The sequence below is a fragment of the Coptis chinensis genome, chromosome 9 (genome assembly GCF_015680905.1).
Source record: "Coptis chinensis isolate HL-2020 chromosome 9, ASM1568090v1, whole genome shotgun sequence".
Lineage (NCBI taxonomy): Eukaryota > Viridiplantae > Streptophyta > Magnoliopsida > Ranunculales > Ranunculaceae > Coptis > Coptis chinensis.
The window spans coordinates 11,936,554-11,962,113 of NC_141464.1; the positions used below are offsets into that span (position 1 = coordinate 11,936,554).

Sequence of the window (25,560 nt, forward strand, 5' to 3'; positions counted from 1 at the left end):
CAATGAATACTTTGTGGGCTGGACTTTTATCATTTGGTTAGTTGGGATTGAACTTAATTTGAAACAGTGCCTTGGGCACGAGCTATATACTACTATATATATAAAAAAGGATGACTAGGGTTGCTCAGAAGTCAAAACCAGTCAAAACTCGAGTTATTACATGGACGAAGAGCTAAAGGATTAACAACCCATGGCGATAGTTCATCTTAAATTGTCAGAGATCAGCTTGATAGTATATCATATCATAATACAAAATATCGAAATATAAATATTTATCAATACTCAATTTCTTGATATGTATCATGGATATATCTTTCTCTTTGGAGATATTTTATATTATTTCATACCCAAATATCATAAATATTATGGATATTTCTTAATATATCACAATATAACTTTTGTATTTATTTAAAATATAATGATAAATATTAAATAAAATTATTACCTACACAAAATATCGCCAAATATCATTGAAATCGTTGAAATATTGCCAATATTTACAGTCTCATTTATCTCACATATCACGATATTTTTATATCTATTGCTGAAATCTCACTATATATCGTGATATTTCACAATATTTTGTACCATATATCAGATGTTCTCAGCCGCAGACTGCACAATAACTTCATAAATGATTCATTAAAAAAAAAATGGATGCATGGTCCAACAATAGTCAGGTTGTCAAACATATCAAAAAATTTGTACGATTATTATATGTACAAATATCACCACAGCAACAGTTCCTCTACTGGGGAGAAAAACAGGCTACAACATTGATAACACACTCAGATATCTTCAACCTATTGTCGACACAGGCAACAACTACCCATGCGTCTTAAGGTTGTGTGCTAAGTCTCAGCACCCCAGATGGTAATGGTAGGGTCACCAGAAAGGGTAATTGTAAGGTTGTGTGCCAATTGTCAACACCCAAAATGGTCTGTAATAATCTGGACCATCATGTACACATGGGGCAATATACTAAATACATCTGATACCTGATCTCCAGCAGACCAAATTTTGTATTTAAGCAACTCTAACCCAAGTTCCTTCACACATCGGGCAGCAATAAGACCAGCGACTAATCCACCATGCTTCACGTTCATTCTGATCGCTGACATTAGTTGTGCCTGGTGAAGCAAACGCTGAAGTCTGCCGTAAACATCTTATGCACTGTATGATACAGGATGCAAGAGGAAATTGTCAATAACATCAAACACATAAAGAAAATTATTTGATGAAGGATGAATAGTAGAAATACACAAAAAAAAACAAATTATACTCGAGTGAAAAGTCATCCAGCCAAACCGCATGATACCCTACTATCTAACATTCAGGATACCCGAAACTACTTGAAGCTTGTTTTAATCAAGCTCCTGTCACCGGAACTCAAAATCATATTCACATATTTGGTCTCTCAGCAAGCTCAAAACTGACAAACCACTTTGGCGCCATAAATTGTCCCAACACTGACAAAGTGAGTGAATATGACCATGACTGAAGGTTTGTATCAATAGTACATTGCTTGCATCTACAGACACTTGTATGTATATTTAGGTTGTTAAGTTGTGCAATGCCGACTTGGGGGGGGGGAGAGTTACAGGACATAAGTGGATAAATTTCGAGGTGGTTGGAAAGTAATGAAAGGTTTGAAATTAGTGAGACATGTCAATTGGACTTGTTAGTTCTGTAGTGACGCCACTAATCATTATCATTTGCATCTTTTTATCCATTTCTATTGCTCTACATCACAAGTCTCTGTTTTAACAATTAGGAAAGAAAATTGCCCTAGTCTACACCCCACCAAAACTACTTGATACCAAGAAGCTGTTGGCGGTGATGGCTTTGTTTTTCTGTTCCTTTTTTTTTTGGGTCAAGGGGGGGTGAGGTATGTAACAAAACCAGCTTCAGGATCATACCTTGTACCAAGTCCCTTCAAGACCTGTTTTCCACACAGCTGTCACAACATCTCTTCGTGACCCCATAATGCCAAGATATGCACCCAGACCAACTGAAGTTTTGAGGCCAAAAGCAGCGTCTCTTTCAGACAGCCTACGCTTCTTTGGCCAGAGTCCTTGAGATCCATAGTAACTTTCCACATCTTCTGATGTGTTAGCCTCAAATAGGTTAGACGAACTGTTCAGCTTGGGAGTATCATCTAGGTCCTCGGGATCAGACCAGGGCCCACCGAACATATTGCGTCTGTGCCACTCTTCAGCTGGTGGGTGGAGTTCCAGCTCACGGAGTAACAAACCAGCAGCATCCGCTCCTCTGGGCCGAGGCATATTCTGGTTTTCAATTTAATTTACAGGGAATATTAAAAAATGACGTGAAGAAATTAGTAATGAAAGAATGGCTACTTTTGAAGAGGTAGATCTTCAAATAATTAGCAACATAGTTTGTGTACATAAAATGTTGCTCTCTATTTGAAATGGCTATCAGGTGTCATATCTAATGAAATGCAACTTGTAACAGGTCCTTCCGAGAACATTTTTTTCAAGCTAAGTTTACATTTTTTCCCAAGACAAGGATAACTGCTCATGGGAGAAAAAACATGGCGTCTATTCACTCGGTTTTATGTTCAGTCGCAGGTAAATCTTCCCAGGAGGCCAGGAACAGTCATACAGAGAAGCAATCTTTGTCATACAGAGTAGGAATCAATTTGTAAAATGCTGCATGAATTTCTAAGTCTTTTCCTTTAACTAAAGGTAGGCTCTTTGTTGTTGATTATGTTCATGAACAAGGTCCTGAGGATCTATATATTCATTCTTGACTTGTTTTAGAATTGGTCGGTATGGCCTCCATATATGTTGGTTTGATAATGATCTTGAAAAGAGCAATTATTGGTGGTTTGGTGCATAGTAGGAACGAACAAATAAAGGAGCGTTGAATGACGTGCCCTATTCTTGACTTCTTTTTCTATCTGACAATTTAGAGTAAATCAGCTTATCACGGGAACTGATTAGAGTATGATCCAGTTCATCTAAAATTCCTTAAGATACATAATTCCCCATACAAAAGATCTATCATCATTATCCATCCTTATCGACTACTTAAGTTGACAAAAAACAGTCAATAATGTAATACCTGCATGTGTGGGCCAAGGGATGCTTCAACAACCTCGGGTAACACAGTGTAGTTCCCATCAATATAATGCAAGCGGATCTGGATGTTGCTGCTCCCAACCTGAGAAACTGGTAATGGATGTTCCAGATTTGATGTTCGCCTACACAGGTCCATCAGTATAAGAAAAAGGACCTTAACCTGCAGGACAAGAATACACTTAGAGAGGAATTTGAGAGGAAAAAGTTTGCCCCAACCTTAAATGAACATAAGTAAAACTTGAGCACAATTTTCTGATAAGGAGCAAACTTGAATGTAAAAATCCAAGAATTTTAGATAGTGGCTTACTGGTCAAACCTCAGGGTTAGGACTTAAGGTCTTGGGATCCATTCACATATTCAGAGGGGAAAAGGGATTCAACCGTTTAGCAGTTAAAGTTTATAAAAGTTGTACCAATTAGAAGCGAAAAAAAATGCAAGGTCAACGAGCTCAAATACCCAAGACAATATTTCTTCCAGACATGGATATATAAATACATGTATATCCTGTATTTGATCATAAGAACAAGTCCAAGAGAGAAATACTAGTTACCTCTTCAAAATTATATCCCTGATTACCATTTCCAAGACTAAATCTTGGAGACCGACCTGCTGGACCTTCTTCGACTCCTTTTGATCCATGGATAAGCTGTCCAGATCGAACTGCCTGACCTTCTTCTGGCCTGGCCATGCCTGTTGTCGCTCTAGTTGAGCCACCATGGGTCTCCTCTACCTTGCCAGGAGCAATAAGCTGAGAATTCTTTTGTGCACCCCCAGTAAGACGCGGTAACTGTTTTCTCCAAAAGAAGAAACAGAAAAGCAAAAGTTGACAAAGCCTATGAAGGAAATGGCAGTCTCCAATGAGCCTAACTGCAGGAGTTCCTGGAAAGGTTCCTGTATTAATACTAATTGGCATTAAGGGAGACGGTCCACTCATTGGGTTTGGGGTTGCATTCGAAACCCCATCAGAAGTGCCACTGATTTTAGCAATAGCACCTTGTACCCAAGCTTGCATTTGGGTATTACCGGTGGAGTTTGCTGCTCCATTTTGAGCTCCTGGAACCACATTGAAGCAGCACTGTCAGTAGCAGTGATGCATTAATTCCAACAAGAAAAAACTGAGAATAAATGTGAGTTTTTGTCTCATTTTGACACATCTTAATAGAAAAAGACTCTACGTTAACATTTTATACAAGGATTGGAACTCAAAAGAGAGGTATAAACACACCTTGATTAGCTGAAGGAGATGCTGAACTATGTGTAGGACTTGCAACCATATTTCTATTATTGCCTGTAGAAGCTCCAACAGCATGACTTGCCAGCGTACGACAAAAACTTGCATAACGCCTCAAGCGTGTGATAAAATGTGAAGCGAGGTCAAGGATGGCATCAACATATGCCTGTAAATTAAAAAAGGCATTTCAGAATACAAACAAGATAAAATAACAGACTGAGTTGAATCAATGAAAGGGTGCACAAGCTTGGTATCTAAGCTAGAATATGGATGTGCTGTATAGGCGCTTGGACCTCAGTTCTTTCAATAAAACAAGTTTCCATCAGTCCAAACTTTCCAGCACATAGAGGTATATCTAAACAAAGTACCGGTATGGAGAGTAAGAACTGGTGACACAAATCTGACGACTCACTACCTATGATATCCTACATTTGAGACATGTAAGGCCAGAAACGTCCCATGTCAGCTGATTACAACCAGACTGAGTACATAGTAGATCGATAAAACAAGTGGATACCTGGATGCTTGGAACTAGTGCAGGCTCAACAGTCATTGCATTGGCATCAATGAGTGACAACGTTTCACCAGAGGCCTGCCAAGGTTCAGGTACTAGAGTTTCAGGATTTATGAGGGCTGATTCGATTCCTCTTCCCAACATATCCAACAACAACCTCGCCTGCATATCCAAAACTAGTGCCCGCACCTCTTGAGCACTTGTACCTTCCAGCAGCCTGCACTTTATCCTATCCAAACTCTGCATAGAACTAAAATACCTAGTTAAATACAACACTTACAAGTCAACAATTCCTATTAAATATAAATTTTACCAGCTGGAGCCACACGAATAGTAAGCACAACTTGTATGTATACAGTCTTTTAAAACAGCGAGAAACACAATAGGAAGGAAATACAAGCATAAAAATACCGGGCCGTGCAGTTGCCTGTGCTGAAGAGACGGAAGAGAATGAAAATCTGCATCCAATACTGCAATCACACTATTCAGTGACACTGAAACAAACAATAAAAGGATAATACATATCAGTGCAATTTCATCACAAAGCTTGTTACCACATAGTTTTACAAATAAACAATGAATAATAAAATTATAAGAACTTCATTTATGTCGAGTTTTTAGTTTCAAACTGCCTTTGCAGTTTCCAATGCTCAAGACGCATGGCCTAATTCTATTTAAATCATCAAGAAGTATGAAGTCACCACACATTTACTAAAGCTCGTTTACTTTGTTTTAGTGCAATAAGCCCAAACAGGGATGGAATCCAGCCTCCAGTCGAGCAAAAGCTCTGAGGGACATGTTCTTGGGCCTCCGCCCAAGTTCTTAGTTATATGTAACCCTCTCACTCACAACTCGGAGCTTTGTAGTAAAGTACGATTCCATACACTACCTGTTTGCTTGTTCATACACACTTTTTTATCGATGAAATCATGCTGGGAAAGAGTTATTTTTTGGAAAATATAAATTAACAAGACCACTCTCTTGAACTGGGGATAGTATACTGGAAAGTATTTTAGGATATCTGTAAAGGTAGGCTGTCTTAACCACATCTTTCCTTCTTATGTCCTTATTATATCTTAGACAATTCCAGATACAGACTGAAGAATGCGGAAGGCAACGAAGTACATGGTGCACTATTCATTTCTCATCAACACAAAAGCTATCATGAAAGTCAAATGTTACTTGGGAAAATTGGTCTTATAAACTCGTTGCATTTAACAGTTTGACTACACAAGCAACTGAGAGTATTCTACCTACCAATCTCATCCTCTGCAGCACTCTGTGTACAGCCAACAGCATCCCACCAATCAACACCAACCAAAAGGCTCCACCAAAACCTACTCCCACAGGACATTAGCTAATAATCATTTTCAAGAAACAATTTGATTGTCAGACAGTAGGCTATCAAGTACCTGTCTGCAAGAGCACGTTCCCAAGTTGCTGAACTAATTTTCACTTGACTGTTACGAACAGTACGAGGAAGAACACGAATTATTTTCAACATCGTAAAATCCTTATCAGTATCATGCCAAACAGATGCCAGACAGCAACTAGTAGAAGAGAAGGCAGGGACTGCAATTGCAGAACCAACAGGCACACGGCAATTTTCAACTGGTGTAAAGGTTTCACCAGAAAATAGGTGAAACCCGCCCTCTAGAAAAGCAACAACAACCTCACCACCATGAGCAGAATACACAATTCGAGCCAATGTTCGAACATCACTTGGCAAATCACAAGGATCAAAACTGAGCCTATTCACCTTCTCAATAACAGAATCAGCCATGTTTTGCTCAGTGGACGCTGTCACAGATGGTCTGAAACTTTTCATCTGACTTGATAAAATAATACTTCTGTTTACCCTAGTCCAAACTGTTTGCATAGGTGCCTGTCCGCCAAAACTGGAAGCAGGGTTTCCAAAAATAGGATGAAGGACAACAGCCTTAAGAGAAGATTCCCATCGTTGCAGTCTCCATCCAGTGATTGATGGACCCTCGTCAGGATCATAAGGGGACATGTATTGCCCTGCAGAAGAATGTGTTATGTATTACCTTCCGTCTTTCAAATATACATATTTAACCATGCGTAAGACTGACAATGAGTATTATTATATCAACACTTCCTTTAACAGAAGCTGAAAGTGTCATTTATATCTTATGCGAAGAAGTAAAAGAAATGAAAAGTACTGAAAACCACAATAACATGAAAATAGTCCATTAGACGGGATCGACACAGCACTTTAGCAATGTAAGAAATTAAGACTACTAAACAGGATTAAAATAACATTATGAAACAATACGGAGATTTGTCGTATACTATATGTACCTCCCTTTTTTAAAGTTATACTTACAAAGCATAAGGAGAGGTTTCAAAATTTCGTACATGCAGTATCTGGATAACTGGATCGTCTTGTGCATCGCACAGCACATCAAGATAGGTTGTGAAACTTAACGTTCTATCCTGGTCAGTAGATTAGAACCAAAAAAGTCGGAAATACTTCAGCAACTTGTTCTAAAAGTAGAACTTGCGTTCCAAGAAATTCTTTTGTTTGAGATATAGAAGTTAATTTACTGATGTAGCCAAAACATCAATTACATCAACACTACGATCATTGGCAAACAGCTAACGACTCTGATCATGGCCCGCCAATACCCACAGAACAAACCCAAGAGTGACAGATGCAAGACAAAGAAAAGAAAAGAAGAATAAACGAGAAAAGATTATAAAAGAATAAAAATAAATAAAAACAAAAAAGTACCCAGAGACCAACAAACAGGACCATAACTAAATAACTAAATTCACCCCGAGCATCCACCAGCATTAGCACCACACCTCCCCCTTTCAGATCAGAGCTCGTCATACCAATCTACATCAGAAAATTTCACGCCTAACTTCTCGTCTATATCTTCAAATTCCCATCAATATCTTCAAGTTCCAAACAAACATCTTATTTTTGGCTAATTCAAGTATATGCAAACTTCAGGTAATAGATATTGTATTACTGGCGTGTCAATGGCTATCAGTGGAAAAGTTGGATTTTGCTATCACTGCATGCAATAGTAAGACACTAAACTCTGTCAATGTTCGCCACCAAATAATTCAATTATCTAGGTAAGGAGCACTGGTCACATTAACTTATTGAATTTTGTGTACTGAGCCTTTCCACCATATCCATGATTAAAATCTGTGCTGGACTACTGGAGAAATGCACCTTTTTGTCATCTAACAAGAAACAGAAGTAAAATGGGGAGGCTGGAGAAGGTACCTTCAACTATCACAACTGTTATGACAGACCCACTACATGCAGGATCGAAAGCTACTGCCGTAACAGCAGATCCCCATGTTGTTGCTGTTGATTGAGCTGCCGCCTCAGGGCTGACATATGCAGAAAAATTTGAAACTGGTGAACAATGAAGCGAAATTGTTTCACTGGATTCTTGATCACTCCTAATCCCTTGCTTTCCGTCAAAACCCAAATATTCCTGCCAACTGAACAAATATGCAGCCAGAGGGGCAAAACCTGTCCAACAAGGAGGGTTTAAAGAAGGTGGAACCCCAGTGCTTATATTTGTCTTCAAACTTGCTTGAAACTCGTTGCCAGGGCCAGGTGTAACCTCCCAAACAACCACAGTTGATGGGTTCACAATTGGAACACCGGCCACATGCATTGTTCCTGATTCAGTTATAATGGCATCAGCAGTCATGATGCCACTAGGACCAGCTCCCAACAGTCCTTTTCTTGTAGAAAACCACTTAGATCCTGCAGTACTCCGGTTGGGAGACCACTGAGACCAGTGAAGTTGGATAGAGCCTGACGAGAAAACAGAACAAACACAAAGAAAATTCGGCCACCTAGCTGAAATACAAAATGGAAAGCTGCATCAGAGACCTCATAGCAATGTATTATCAGATTTTTAGTATACAAAGTCGAGAAACAACCTGTATACGTTTAATAAATAATTAAAAATGAGTTTTCTTTATCTTTACAAATCAAGCCATAATAGACGCACATAACAATGACAAAAGCTCCTAGCTCACGAGTCCATGGCCACAATATGAGGAAAAAACTACCGGTTGATATCATGCAATGAAGACTTAAGTTAAATGTTGCAACTCAGCTGGAACGTACGAACGTTAAAAAGTTCTCAAACTGCAGTCAAACTCGAGGTACTGAAGTCACGTGGAACTCTCTTTCCCAAATTGACCGCACAAAAACGTAGGATATATATACCTTCGGCTACGCTTGGATTATAAAAAAATTCTAAATTTGGAACATTGGCGAATAATTAGCCTGAGTTGGCCGCGTGCACTTCAGTGTTTTTGCCATATAAGGTTTTGAAATAATTTCGTATTTGCCCCCATTTTCCCTCCCCAGCATTTAAAATCAAGATTGTTTCCCCCAAATTTTTAAGAATCATCCAACAACTAAGACTTCACTGGCCTTGGCAGGGTAAAAGGAACAAATTTCCTTAAGCTTGCTTAAAAGAGAAACACATCAGCAGGGACCTACCAACATGTCCAGTCCAGTGCATGAGAGGTCAAAACTGAGTTGACACATCAACAACGACGACTTGCTCCTACTTAATTTAATCTTCACCATCAAACATAACAGATTATGATCCAGTGGTCAAGATTAAATGTCATCCACTTAACGTAAGATGACATGTGCCCAAATCCAGACCACCCACCCAAACTCAATCCAACAGTTAAGGTTCATCTTCATCATTGGTTTTACTATTTGCCACCAAGATTGAATTCAGTGGGAGGTAGTGCTTCCTGACGTGTCAGCACACTGTTGATATTTTGGAAAGGAACCCTGCTGACTGTGTTTCTGTTTTAGGTGAACCTAAGGGCTTTTTAGTCCTTTAACCACACTAAGTTGGTCAACTGTTTGTTGACTGGCATCTGTTAAGAATCTGTGTGTGTGTGCGCAACAGAGGGGGGTGGGGGGAGGCTTTCAACTTCAAAAGATGGGTGTAACTCAAAATAAGCTAGAAAAGTTGGGGACAAATACAGAAAAGTTCTAGCTTTTATCAACAATTGAATGAGAATGCCAAAATTACAAGGTTATAACTATATTGATGTAGTCATCTGTTGAACTCAACAAGAAAATCAGGTAACAGAAGGAAGAAACAAGTACAATCACAAGCTGCAACGACTTCCAAGAATGGTAACTCAGAAAAAGTAGTAAGGAAAAGTTGGAAGACAGGACAAACCTGAAGTTTGATTCTGTTGTGAAAGAAATTTTTCTTCGAAAGTAGAACTACTGGAATTCGAGGAAAGCCACCTATACTGAGTTCAACAATAAAATAAAATAAGTTGATCCATGAGTTCCAAGTAAAATAATAGTTAAAAAATCTGAAATAGAACACGCATTGAAAATAAGCATAAAGGTTGCACATCAATAGCATCAAAAGTCCAAAACATTAGACCAAGAAGAGCCATTACATAATTTTATAAATAAGTACATAACATGCTCCAATAAGACATTAAAAGTGTGACTCATGGAGTTCTAGCCTTCTATTTTTCTGTACTGGGGATTCTACATGTGCATAGGCAAATATTTTCAATTTTTTTGGCTAATGCTGGTCCCCTCATTTTGTGAAATTTCTTTCCCTATTTTTCACCAGGGGAGGTATAGAACTGATCAATTTCAGTGGTTCTTAGTGCCTTTTTAAGCTTCAATAACTTCCCAATTTTTTTTGTTTTTAGCTGCAAAATTGTAAACTTATATTCGGTCCCTAAATCAAAATGAAGCTGTTTGAATATTGATTTTCATGTTTATCTGTTCTTTTATTTTAATGTTTTCCAGCTTCTGTGGCGTTGGACTCTGCACCGCAGGAATTTTACAGGCCTTTCGTTACTTAAACTCTCCTTTTTTAATTAATATATAATCAGCAATGCAATTACATCAATACCCAAATTAGATTACAAAGAAGCCTAAGTTTGTCCCTTAACAAAAGTTCACAACACACCCAAAAACAAAGGGAAAAGAATAGAAGAAAATAAAAGAAAAAAACGTACAAAGAAAAACCAAAACATAAACATAATTAAGAAAGAAAACAACAACAAATAGAACCCCGCAGGGGCCCTAAGTCCATGGGCCACCAGCTAAGTTCCAGCAACCTCCCTGAGCCATGTCCCAGACCTCTCCTCCTCTTATTAAATCCCATGAATAATTAATCCACTTCAAACCATTTCTTCCAACTTTTTTGTTAACCAGCAATACCATCCTAAAGGATTATACCCTCCGCAGTAACATAAACACAATATCGACTATTTGCAGCCACTTTCGCAAGTACATCTTCATCCACAATTCTAATACAATTACATTTTCAATTAATCTTTACAAATCCCAACAAGTTTAGATAATACTTGCAGGGGAAACTAAGTGAAAGCAAGTATAGTGCATGAATTGAAAATGAGATATAAATTATCATTCTGATTAACACACCCCCCCCCCCCCCCACAACACACACACACACACACACACACACAGATAAAGCCTGACAAATATCATCCCCAAAATAATAGTGAAGGAAATCCCAATGACATGATCATAAACTTTGGCGAGGCCAACTATACAAACTATATGCCATCCACTCCATCTGTTGTCATCAATTTCTTATTGACAGAGAAAATCCAATGCGAAATTGCCTACTAGAGCAAAAGATCCTTGCTCTTGCGAGACCCAAAGGAGTGTGACCATCCTCAAATGGAGTTTTTCTTGAAAATGGTGATCAACAAGGTGGAGGTCCCTTCTGCCGTAAAAGTCAGCCCTTAACTCTTATCCATTTGGGCCGTGAACGTGTACTATACAGTGAGTCGTATACCCACGAGTCAAACCTCTCATATATACACAGAAGACAAACACACGTGTTTCAAAATGTTTTTTTCTCAAACCCTGCATAGTTTTCTCTTGCAGAATCTGTCACTGAGTATGACAAAGAATCAAATTCTTAAACTAGTTGTTGAATAACTATAATGAAACAAATTGGTTGATTTTAATCTATCAGGCTATCACAACCTACAACCTGAGACCATCAACATTCCCAGAAATAACCTGAAAATTTATTCATTCAATTAGTCTTTCCCTTTCCTGACCATACAAAGGGTATCGTTGCACTGCCTCCAACTTCAAAATAACGGTTGGGGTCGTTGAGATGGAATTTTACATATTAACAAAATTGTATCGCCATAACAAAGCAAAAAAACTTCTAAAAAAAGTTCATATGATTCGATGAGATCATAGTAAAAAAGAATACCGGAGACATCCAACATAGCCATTTTGTTACAACTGCAATATCTTGTCGCCACTCGTGTTCACACTGCCAGAAACTAGCATCTTTTATGACATTAGCGGGCCCCTGAGTAAGCCAAAACAAAGTCAATAAGGGTTGGAAAGATAAGACACTGCAGAAGCATATACAAATTTCAGGAGCAAATAGAATATATACAGTATGACACATCACGGCACGTCAGACATGTTGGACCAAAAAAGAAATACATTTAACTTTTGTAGGAAAAAGTAATCTGGTATATCATCATATTATGAACTGAAAAAAGACAAGGAAATTTGTTAAAACAAGTTGCAGAAAGCTTCCAGGATTATGACATCAGCACCAGCATGTGTTGTAACGTTCACCAAGAGAGAGACGGAAGGAATAACATGAACTTTAATGAAAATAGAAAACACTTCAGAAGTAGTTACTTTGGAAGGCTGAGTCCATATAGTTATCCTCCCATGAAAGTTTGCAACTAATAGAGCGCGAGGACAAGAACTAGGTGACCATTCAATAAACTGAACTGAATCCCGAGGTGAGTCTGCAGGAAATTCACACAATCGATCACTACACTGAAGCTCACAGAAAGAAAACAATATTGAATGACTCTATGATCCTGCTGCAATCAACTAGACAAAGTGCAAACATTACAAAAGGTCCCATATGTGTATGCCACCTCACATCTTATACAACCGGGACTCTTTAAATATAACAAAGGTCATTCTTCATAAAAAGAGGTTCAAAGCCTCGAGGATCCTTTAATTGTCCCACAAAATCTGCTAATCAAGTGAGATTTAAACTTCACCTAATATCATCGCCTGGGAAAGAAATGTCTAGAAAATGACCAGCGAACACATACTTCCTTTTCTCGTTATGGAATATTCGGGAAGTTATGGTATCTTACCTTCTTTGCATCACCATGGAATGAAACTCTAACCTATACTTTTTCCTTGGGAATAAAATCGTTCGGACAAGACTTGAAATCCTTCCGAACGTTTCTTTATATCACCTTACATGTGTGCTATGTGTACATGAATAGGTGTGAAAAGCTTACCAGTGACAATATAAGTACCAAAACCCTTGAACCTAGGGTCCTGGGCTAGGCACTCTCTATCAAACCCATGCAAACAACTAACCAATCCCTTCAACTAGACATGTTATGTGACGTGACTGCATTTCTTTACAATCAATAAAATAAAAATTTCACAAAAACGATAGTCTAAATATGCTCAGGTGAAACATTCCATACCTGCTATAACATTGAATACTGCACATTCGGTTGGTCTCTCTGGGTTCACAATATGTATTGGAATCCAAAATGCTGGATTTTCACTTGAACTACAATAAAAGACCATAAATGCAAATGAGAAAACAAAAGCACCGAATTTAGATTTAGGGGGGACGAAATATGTGTGCTCCTTTTTCTCTTAATTCATTAATAAATGTGAAACAACATACAGCATAAGACATGCACCACCTAAACCCTTTTTTGGGTTTCTGTTCAGGTGAAAATTTCCGTGGAATACTATTGGTTCAAATACGCTACAGCAACAAACAGAAAACACAAGAAGATCAATATATAAGCTAGAATACTGACAGCAAACAAATAGCCGACCAATACCCAATACATCATATCCCCAGGGCTTGACCCATAGGCCAATGGACAACTATAATTTAATGACAATCATAACAATAAGAGATAATAAAACAGTGTGTCAAATATTGATCAAATTATAAACTTATAAAGACAACTGACATAATATGCATGCAGAAGAAATATATTTACACGAAAAAATATAACATACGGACAATAACAGTATAGTCAATAGTAATGCAAATATTAGATAGATAAATGGTAGGTAAAATAGCAAAAAACAAATACAAGGAGACAAGAGAAATACAAGGAGAATGAAAATAAAAACAAAGAACTAGGAAGTTCGATCATGCTTGGGTGTCTCTCCACTCCCAAAATTTGGACCAAAGGAAAGTGAACCCTTTCATCGATACTATAACCTCTGGTCTAGTATATGACATGGAAAACCAACTAATGTGAATACTAAATACAATAATTACACTTTATTTTCATTTTATATGTTGCTTTTAATAGATTTCTTATTTTGGTTAGAAAAACTTAAGCACATTATGTGGACAATAATTGGCATCTCCATTTAGATTATGCATGTGTCGTCCGATGATATTAGGTTATGTTATATCCCATTACCTGAAGCCCACTTTTAAAAAATTGTAGAAGACAGTATTTGATGGATTCGGATAGGCATTTAAGACTATAGGAGGCAATAGTCTCATCAGTCATTTTTCAATGGGTCTCGCAGATGAAACTTAAAACTAAAATATAATTATAAAAATGACCTCCACAACCACTTTGACGATGATACTTAAAAGTAAAAGTTAATGACATTCAAGACCTATATAAAGACACCAGAATTGTCCAGAATAGCTTTCTCTGTTAACAAGGAAGAAATGCATTGATAGTTTACTTTTCTCGCTGGGTATGCATTAATAATTTACACTGTTATAATGAAAAGGAAGCAGAAACATGACAATCAACTTTTCCCCACATGATGAGATGTATACGACACTGTACTTCCAAGGCATGGAGGTTAAACTTTTTTAAATATCTGCAACAAGTACGGCGGAAAGTGACAACATAGTGTACTGTGAAAATGGAAAAAGTCCAACTATCAGAAGTGCAAACCTTGGTATTCTTGCACAAGTCTCTGATGCACATGCAATTACGTTCAGTTTTGCACACCAGGAAACAGCACTGCAAAAGATACATTAAAGATATTTCAATAGACATCATTCAAAGAGTGGGGGGTGGAACTAAATTCATATACGACTTTAGTAAAAACAATGCAGCAGAACAGATTCTCAACCAGAAAGAAAAAGAATAAGCAACACATGAGTCCAATCTAAGAAATGTTTGAACCAGAACCATGTTGTAAACTTGTAATCTACGTAATAATATACATGCATAATGCAACTTTTGAATTATGAGATTACTGACATCAGAATCATATAGGAAACTTTAAGAAACACGTTCAATATGGGCATGCATCCGTTGCCCTAAAAAAGAAGTTAAATGAGACAAGTCGTCATAATCTTGGAATCCAATACATTTTGAATACGAATAGGCAATTATTCTGATAAAACTGGAAATAACACAACTCAAAGTATAGAGCTTAGAAAAAGTAAACTCCTCTTAAACAGGAAGCAAACCCATATTCCCAATAACGGGATCAATAAATTAGAGTAATGCTTATCGACTGTTATCTAAAAAGTGGCACAACAACAAGATAAAACCATAAAAGTGTAATAGGTTTCAAGCATTTTAGTATCCGGCGTCAAGGCAACTACCCTCACCAAGAGAAACAGTTATAACATAGAATTACAAAAAGGCGCACCTCAAAAAACACAAATTACCCCAATCAGAACATAAAAACCAGCTAAATATCATAAATTTCTCAATCAAATTCATAGATTACAAAAAAAGATGATTCATTTCATGATTTGGCAATGAAATAAAGGAAAACCGGAGTTGAAAAAAGTGACCTGAAATTGCGACAGAGACCAGGAACACTCATTTTATGCCTGAGATTAGAAGTGGGCTGTTTAAGACTAATCTGGAAAACAGTGGCTGGATTAGTAGTAGTAGTCCCCAAATCATCATCTTCATCAATAATTGAAGAAGAAGAATCAATATCCATCATATTTTGATTCTCTGTCGTCAAAACCTCTGCTTCTGCTTCTTCTTCTTCTTTCTTGTCAAGAGATGGTTCTTCAGTAATAATAATAACAGTAGAAGAGTCTTTTGGGGTGGGAGGACTAGTAGTAGTAGTATCTGTATTCATTTGATTGGAGGGGAGAAAAAGAGAGTGTTGAGTGGGGGGCTGAGGGGAGTTTGGGAAAGTCAAGGTTAAAGAAAGAGACGGGAGGAAAGGGACAGACCGACCAAATAAAACTAGATTTTGTTTGTTTGGTGGGGTTAGCTCAGTTTAGACTTTAGAATAATAATATAATATTATAATTTCAGGTGTGTATCACTGTTTTCTTTATTATTAGGGTGTTTTTTTTAAGCTGATTTTGGACATACCCAACAAAACCCTCTTGTACTCTAACTTTAAAATAAATAAATAAAATAATTTAGATATATTTAGTTTCTTAAATTATACTTCTTTTTTATTAGACGTACCCAAAATATTTATTGACTAAAACAAATCATTTACTCTACGTGATTTAGTTGTAGAAGAAAATAACTGCGTTTTTTTTTTTTTTTTCCAATAACCTCTTATTCTTTTATCTCATCAATAAATATGCAAACACCCATTTTAAATTTGAATCAATCATACAAAATGTGTCTATCTTTTCTCCTTTTTTTCCAATAATAATGTGTCTATCTTTTCAACAAGTTCGTTTTAACTCTAAAAAATTGAAAAGCGGAAGATATGTCGGCACCACTTGTTATCAACCATGGAAAATTAATGAAGAATACTGATGCGGAAAATAAAAATAGACAATAATAAAATGAAATGCAATTTCAAGCGTCACTAGTTGTGGGTGACAAAAATGACAGAACAAGATTATTATCTGATGGTAGAGATTTAGAGGGAGAGGAGTTTTCCTTAATCTCTAGCCAACCATGAAGGTGGAGATTTAATGGGTGGTGGACTATCTATACTAAAAGAAAACGTACTACTAACATTAAAAAAATTAACCATCTATATATAGATTCCCTTGTCAAGTATACCCACACCGCTCTATTTATCTCTCTTTTCAAACAGCAAAAGAGATTACTAAAAACAAAACTTACTATAAGCTCCATCAAGAAGGCACTAGTGGAAGCATGACCCCCAAAATATATATGAGACCAAGTAACAACGAGCATCAAGAAAGACATGGAAATTCGAACTCCACCAGCAGCATATTGAAATTAGTCCTCACACAATCGTGACCAAAAATATATTCATTTTTTAAGCATGAATCAACTTGAGCTACTAAGCATCCACCAACTAATCAGTAGGTCTCCACCATTTGAGGGTTATTTAATATTATTGCTTAGGAAGAGCCGAAGAGGAGGAATTAAACAAGTACAATCTAGGACGAGGAGGCCTACTCAAAGTACATGGAGAGAAAAGAGTAAACAAAATATAGAAAGATCACCCTCTACAAAGAAAAGTCTCCCTTTAGAGACAAAGACTCCTAAAAATGCCTATGTCGCACTACTCCTTAACCAAAGGCAGAAGAAGCTTCTTATGTCGAAGATCTGGTGATTCATCTCATGTTCCTAATCCTCTTAGTCAAAAGTCTTTCCTGTCCTCTCCAGCCAAGTGCTTGAGATGATAGCAGGGAAAACAATACTCCATACCCCTTCCTAGCTGTAAATAAGTTTCAGATGTAGGGGCAAATGGATAACAGAACCCCACCAAGAGCCAACGCAGGCCCAAGACGCAGAGGCTGATATGACACCAACTATCCCTCCATCTCACCAATATAAGATATAACTCACACCTTCTAAGGTTCTAGCCCAAATCAATAAGCTTCAACTAACTACAGCCATATGATATTTAACGAATCCAAATAGCAACTGTCACTCATCTTTTTCAGTCATACGGAGATTCTTCTCACATTTACCCAAGTGATGTTGTCAACTTGTATAACAAGGCTTTCATTAACCAATATATCCTTTATTGACATTGGGACCACCCTAACAAGAATTCCTTCAATTTCAGTGAACTGCTAAGGCTTCTAGCACCCCAATGTCAAAGGCAGATTTCCTAATCCAACATTCAGGACACAACCCCTTGTGACATTAAGAAACGGAGGGATCATGGCATACCAATAGTCGAAATAACTTTACAACCGGTTTAGCAGCAAGCTATTCCAATCCCATAAACAAGATTTTATCTTGAAAGCCATTTTCTACAGATGCCTCATTACTAAATTTCAAGTTGACTAATAGACTAATACTGAGACTTCTCATGATATTCAAATTAAAACATAACAGTGCCCCAGTTGAGAAGACCAATATGAGAACATAAAAAAACTAAGAAGTAAGAAAGCAAGCCCTCTTGATTAAGTTTTACCTAAACCTTCAAGAACCAACTAATTTTGAACCCTTTGAAAGCCAGCTCCCGTGTTCCATCAAAGGGGACAACCTGTATCTATGTGTCATGATGAAAAGCGTTTGTAATCTTGTACCTGACTCTGATTCTAACATCATGTATAATGTATGCCTTCATAATGAACCTTCTCTATCTATGCTGAAAAATCTCTTACCACCACTGGATGTTCCCTCCATATGAGCTGATTTCAGCAGTTGTTTGCAAAACCATTGCTCTGAAAATTATATCCACTTGGTATAGGCCAACAACCCTTCCTCATTATAGAAAAATGTCACATCAGTTAGACGTTTGCAATACTATTTGCATACTAATGTACCCAATACCCAATATTTCCTTGTCACTACATACGCAGGCTTTCAACATAACACATACATTCAACTTTGCACTCTAAAAGAAATTTCTTAACTGGTATGCGACATTTCATCAAACAACTATGGTGGTGAAAACCAAACGGACAACCAATTAAGGCTCAATAGATCCAATTCCAAATTCTTCTTTGCATAGTTGCTGAAAGACAAAGGCTAGAAACACTGAAAAAAATGACTTCATAATTTAAAAGCAAGTTCAAGTTTAATACGCATGGGACTAAATCTGTGTTTGCAAGGCAAGGCCCGTTGATGAAGAATAATGGCCAAAGAAACTTTTACTAAAAAGTACCAAATAGATGTGTCCTTATTCTATTTTTTTTATTTTTTATTTTTTTGCCCCCTGCCCTTATTGGAAATACCCCAAATTATTTGGGAGATATTATTAGATTTAGGTAGTTATTGGGGTAAGACAAAAACTTATGTTAGTTATGGGGTAGGGAGTGTTTTTATGGGTATGTCCAAGATCACCCTTTTTTTACTGGCTTTCTTTTTGGGGTTTGAGTGGCAGTTGTGATATTTGTTTGTTTGAAATAATTTAGATATTTTGTTATAAATTCTGAAAACTTACTAGGGTTGACCTTATAAAAACAATTCAAATCCATGTAGATAATTGATTGGAGGGAACTGCCTTTGTATTTTAAATCAATCACTCCTTGATTATCCCAAATAATCATCCTTGATCAGTATACACAGACACAAAAGAAATAACAGAGAACAACATGCTCAAGTAGGAAAACCTTCCAAAAAATCTTTATTATCACTCAAGATTTCTTGGTGTTTTCTGATTTTCCAAGTTGGTAACAAATGAAGGCCTCCTCCAATATATAGGTTTTAAGAAGTAGAATGGACGGCTAGTCTATCACCACATGTTGCAAATGTAAGAGACCTCCTAAATCATCTTTTATTCTAAAAGCATCATACATTACAATGTACAAGCAATATTATACAATACTAGCCTCATGCACATGCGATGCACGTGATAACAAGGGTAGCGAAATGCATAAGAAGTATCATTAAAAGGTTTTGATTTCAATTTATCTCATTTTACAGAGAAAGTTGTACATACATGGATAAGACACAAGCATTTGAACACCTTAAAATATTTGAAGTCCTGAAATTGACTTTATTATGTGCTCTCAAAGTAAACTGTTGGCTTTAGTTATTATGTTCACGACCAAAGTGTACACAATATTTGAAAGTAAGAGATTATACAGAAACATGTACACAAACTGAACCTGCATTGAAGATGTTTCAACCCCCACCTACGTGGCGAACGTCCATTGGTAGGGATCTCCACTTTATTCATTTAATCGACAGGGCTAAAGCCCAATTTGCAGTACCATGGATCAATGTACATGCCCATTAACTCATGTGTCTAAGGCTGAACCTTAGCCACATGGCTTGCCACTAATGTACATTGATTTATGTCCAAATTCATTTCTTATCAAAGAGATAATTATCAGTTGAGAATTATATTCTATCACAATGACTCAAGCTACAAGAATACTTGAGCTACAAGGATTCTCTACTCTACCTATATAAATACCAAACTATTTTTCATTCAGAACTACGTTCTTGAGACTTGAACCCATTGATAATTTGGTACGTAGGCAACCGCAAGGTACAGTCTCATCATTCCCCCGATCACCATCATTTTTCTAATTACTTTTCTACGTTATTCGTCTCTTTTACCAACACTTAATGTTTTGATCATATCTGGTCGAAACAGAAGATAAATGAAAATGAATATGTAAAGAGAACAAAACCATAATTAAAGATCAAAGTTGAGGCAATGACAAAAAATGTATTGAATATATACATTAAAAAATGCTTTAAAACCAAAATCATCTATTGTACATGTCAAAATATGTTGAGACATTGCAAATTAACAAAAGATCGATATGAACAGAAGTTAGTTAGGTGAAGTCAAGTGGATTTCTCCGTAAATGAAGCCCTGAGGAATGAGAGAACATATGAAAATGTATGCATGCCCTTTTGTAATGATGAAGAGATTGCATAATTTGAACCAAATTTGCCTGGAAATTAAGTACAATGCTTCAGTAAGTTAGTAACAAATAATTCAAAGTTAAGACTAAATTATTTAAGGAAATATTTAATTAATATATAAAAAAAATCGGCATTTGGACCTTGGAGATTTGTGAAACCATGCACCACTCTATAACAACTCATCCTTCATTAAATTGAAAAACTAATCAGAATAAAATCCTTCAAAAACTACATTCAATGAACCATGGAGTTTTGATATATGTTATATTAGAATCAAACAAATTAATATGACTTTTAATTACTTGCTATTTCAATGATTTCCTCTAAGCACAAAGCTCTAATTTAGACTGTTGAAGAAAAAAGTCTAATCAGGTTAATGGCTAAACATTGTTGGAAAATTCGGAGTATAGCAATTACCTGTATCAACAACAAAACTCAGAGTTGTTTCTAGCGAAGAAAGTGAAGAGGCAGAGGTTTAAAAGTAGCGGGAGATGAATGTTTGAAGCTACTTATCCTCTCCCTTCTGCCATACCTGCAAGGTCTGTCTTACCCCCTGTGAAGCTTCATTAGGTTTCTTTTAGTGTCTTATGCTAATCTTATCCATTTACTCTGCACAGCCCATCCGTTTCATTAAAACTGGAAGATTCATATAATGAAGATCATCAGATTACTCTTATTCCCATCAGTCCCATTGAAAATGAAGATGTGGCTCAACCATCATCAGATTCAATTAGAACACATAATAGTCCCATAAATTCATAGCTGCAGACATTACCCCAAAGTCTGGTTCAGGGATTTACTCATAAACCTCAGAGGAATGTACTCACTACTCCAAAGCCTCCTAATGTCAATGACAAATCTAGTAAGGGGCTTGTTCAATTAGCTGTAGTAGCATCTGCCTCTGCTGCTTCAACTGCATTCATGAGAAGTAATAAGCAAGGAAGCTTGATTGATCAAAAGTTGCTCATCAAAATCCTCAGCAACCTAGAAATGATAGAAAAAATGGTTACAGATTATGGACCAGTAGCCAACCTACAGAGTGTACAGATGCCCAAGTACATCGTCATTGAACATTAAACTTGTGAGTCACACAGCCAGGTCTACCACCTGGTTATATCAACAGGGTAGAACCTAATATACCCATTGTCTGTACGACCTACATCAGGACCCTTCCATCCTATGACAAATGCAGTGACACCCATGCAATATGCACAACATTCACCTGGAATTGCTAAAATAACCACACCTGTAGTTAAACACCCAGTTAATAAGAGAGTATTTATGTTAACAATTCATGCCCAAAAAAAAAAGGTTGCACTATATAAATAGGTTTTGGGGGTTACTTAGGAGAATAACTTTTCTATAAACAAAAAATGATATCCGTGCTAAGCATTTCAGTAATAGAAGCGAGTGCTTGTTGAGGTATTGAATAGATAACAATAGAAAGTGTGAGGTGTTATGATAGAACATGTGTAAGACAGTTGTACGTGTGAATGTATACAATCTATGCAAGATACAAAGAAGATTTAGAGTTATTACTTACAACATAAGAGAGTATAATAAATGAGAAACATCAATGCAAGTTAGAGTTAAATGTAAAAGTCTGGATGACTTAACACATGTACATTATGAGCTTCATCTTCTTGTTGTTGCCTGTCAGAAGTTTGTAACACATGAAAGGAGAATGTGATCATATATCTAAAAACAGCAAAAAGGCCATATTATCTATTCAGAACATAAATTGATAACAACATTGTCCATATGTAAGAGTTGTGAACATAGATAGTAACCTCTGAGAGACATCATTGACTCTTTTCGCGTTCGAGAGCTCGTTGTTCATCTGTCATTTGTTGTCTTTTATTTTGATGACCAAGACGATCACGCTCTCTGAGCAAGGAAAGTTGTTCTTCAGACATGTATTCGTGTTGTTTTTTCTTCCACCGTTGATTCTCCAATTGAATGTGCATTATGTTGTTGCTGTCATTAAGTAGATTCTTGTAGGGAAGAGTCGTTCATCATTTCCTTGAATTAATTGGTCGAAAAGAGAATGCATCCAATAAAAATAAAATAAAAAATCAAACGACTAATTAAGTAATTAAACATTCAAGTAATCAACTACACATTTAAACAGATGGATGAATAACTAATATCGCCAGAGTTAGTGGCGTTAGTGAAATAAATGCAATACCATCGCCCAAGTATAATTACGTTATATATACAAAGTTCCAATTCAAAAATACAAATTATACTAAGTGTTGCCCATGAAAATCAATAGATTGCATATAATTAGATGCGTAAGTATAGATAAAACGAAAAAAGATGAAATTGAATATCGAGAAGTCGAGAACAGTTGACGGAGTATGAACAACTTTATACATATCACTGAGGTAGGGGCCAACAAACTAAAAGATGCACGCCTCATGGACAAAGGTTCGATCATAGCATGCATTGCATGAGGTGTAATCCAGCGGGCATCGACAAACTGCTTGATCTCATCCAGATCATTATGTGAGGTGGAACTTACCTCCATAGATACTCGATCGGAGCCTTTGTACAAATACTTAACACACTTGATGGTTGAGCATACTTCGACATTTCTGTGACAGCCATATTTCCTCAGGAGCCAAGGATTCGCATTCAAGCTAGGGATAGTTTTTCGTCAGTCATTCGTCACTTGATGAAGATGGTCTCGCTCTCTGACTATGGAAAGTTCTTCCTCAGTAATGTTTTGGCACCAGTTTCTTTGTCGATCTCGATGAACACAGAATGCATTGTCGCTCACATTCTCCACCACGATGGAGTCTTGCTAGGAAGAGTTGTCCATGTTGGACGCCCTGGAATTATATTGTGGCAAGAGAATGCGTCCAACCCAAAACAGTAAATATAAACAATGCTAAAATTACAATCAAACAAATTATCAAAGAAATAAGTAAAATAATGGAGTTAAATAGTGTTCTTGCTGCTCATGCCAACTACGGGTGCAAGAATCATAAACATAGAAACACTGAGAAGAGCGCATAGATAAATTTTAAAACTGGACATACTGAACAAAATTCATCAATGTAAGTATAACAACAGACAATGTTTCCATATCATAATAGTCTATCACAGTATTGCAGATTTTTGTTGCATCAGTAAAAAGTATTATGTATGATGGGATTCAGTAAAAACATACCAATCCAAAGAGATATATTTCACTTGGGGTAGGTTGCACAGATGCACTAACACAGATTTGAAATGAAAGGCTTCATCACTATCCGTTGCCCCATGTGGTAATGTGGTGTAAACGTCTATCGTGCACTACAATAGAGCTAAGACATTGATTGAGTAGCAAATGTGGGCATAACGTTAAACTTTTATAAACATACAAACCAAGAGGAAGATCAAATGCATGCCTATTTTGGAAATTAAACTGCTGGACTCCAGTCTACAACATTCCTAATATCAATTGATCAGATTTTAATCATAGTCATCTATCACTCTATTCCAAATGATTAGTAATATTGATAACGCCTAAACCATTTGATATAATATTTTTGTATACGTAACTCATAGAGTTGGGAACATGTAACATCTATCGGGTTTTGGAAATGAACAAAGGAGCAGTTGAAAGGTACCATCTTCTAATTAAACACAGACACACGGTCGGACTCAATTTACACCGTTTGTTAGTGAATTGGGTGATAACCTTGCCTGATAAACTGAAAAATAAATTGACATTGAGAGTTTCTTTCCACAATCAAATCCACCAAGCTTCTACAATCAAATTTGCCAATTAGCCTTTCCATATAACCACGTTAACAAACTGCTGACACCGACAATTTGTTTAGTAACCCATCAAACTTAGTTTCCCACCCAAATTTCAACACACCTTGTTTTATAAATTGGTCATAAGAGAATGAGACAATAACTTTGATAGTTTATTTGAAAATATTGGCAATTAGAACATATTAATTTGATAGGGATAAAGATTGAAGCCTTCAGCAGAGAGAGAAAGAGGGGAGATGGAGATATTCCCATCTTGACTTTCCTTCCTTTTGTACTATTAAAAAAAATCAATCTCGACATATGCATCATTGAAATGCTTATCCACATTACTTTCCAACGATTGGTAAATGTGAACTTAGTCCAAACTGTTATAAATCACTTCTATATAGGTGTTCTAATTCTAGTCTTCTAAAATCTTTCTAAGAACCCACAACTGACTTAGAAGTTTAACTTGTTGAATTCCATTCAATTACACAACAGTCATCTTGTAACAAACACATTCAATTAAGTCATACCATTAAATCAACAATCAAACACACTCAACATTCAAATAAATAAATAAACAAAAATAAAAATAAAACAATCGACTAACCTGTGTTTTTTGCTTGTCGAGATTCAAGGTCCACTTCAAAAAACCACATGCTTCAACGGTTTCCTCTACACCGGCGGTCCTTTCGCTACATTTTACACCACATGTCAACAATTTTTTCTTCCCAAAAAAATCAAAACTCAAACAAAAACAGTAAAACTCAAACAACACCCTTCATCTTCATCCTCATCCTATTCAATAAACATCGATCATAACCAGATTAGTACAAGTAAATTTAAAGTATTAAAAAAAAATTAAACCTGTTGTTCACAGTGACGAACACGATTCTAGATAGCCTTCTCTACTAAACTTTCTTATAAAAGCATTACCATCATCTCCACCACTCTACCAATTCCAACAACAATAACAAAATAGGAAGAAGAAGGAGACTGTGCACAGAGAGAGAGGGATAATCGAGAAGCGTAGAGATAATATTTTTAGAGAGTGAGTAGAGAGAAAGGGTTGGCGAGCTTGAAGCTTGAGAAGAGAGCAAAATGGGGAGACCGAGAGAGAGAGAGAAATGTTTTGTTTAGCGATCGAAATGACGATTTTGCCC

At 36.7% G+C, this 25,560-nt stretch overlaps 1 protein-coding gene across 1 annotated transcript; it reads right to left on the reverse strand.

Moving 5' to 3' along the window:
- Positions 1-616: 616 nt before the first annotated feature.
- On the reverse strand, positions 617-16,075 carry SFR6 (sensitive to freezing 6). Its single transcript, XM_086582159.1, has 16 exons — positions 15,703-16,075; positions 14,846-14,914; positions 13,379-13,467; positions 12,558-12,670; positions 12,112-12,213; positions 10,063-10,138; positions 8,112-8,702; positions 6,262-6,871; positions 6,107-6,186; positions 5,261-5,343; positions 4,853-5,089; positions 4,330-4,501; positions 3,655-4,157; positions 3,088-3,264; positions 1,920-2,288; positions 617-1,173 (listed from the first exon to the last, which is right to left on the reverse strand). The coding sequence occupies exons 1-16, from the start codon at positions 15,999-16,001 to the stop codon at positions 1,027-1,029; spliced, it is 3,717 nt and encodes a 1,238-aa protein (XP_086438285.1). The 5' UTR covers positions 16,002-16,075; the 3' UTR covers positions 617-1,026.
- Positions 16,076-25,560: the final 9,485 nt, after the last annotated feature.

Bases quoted from the DNA above. Each gene is read 5' to 3' on its own strand.
- SFR6 (XM_086582159.1), bottom strand. From the start codon at position 16,001: ATGAATACAGATACTACTACTACTAGTCCTCCCACCCCAAAAGACTCT. The intron at 12,214-12,557 runs GTAACTACTTCT...TGGCTTACTCAG, and splicing joins TATGGACTCAGCCTTCCAAA to GGGCCCGCTAATGTCATAAA. The intron at 8,703-10,062 runs GTTTGTCCTGTC...TTTGTATTTCAG, and splicing joins ACAACAGAATCAAACTTCAG to CTAGGTGGCCGAATTTTCTT.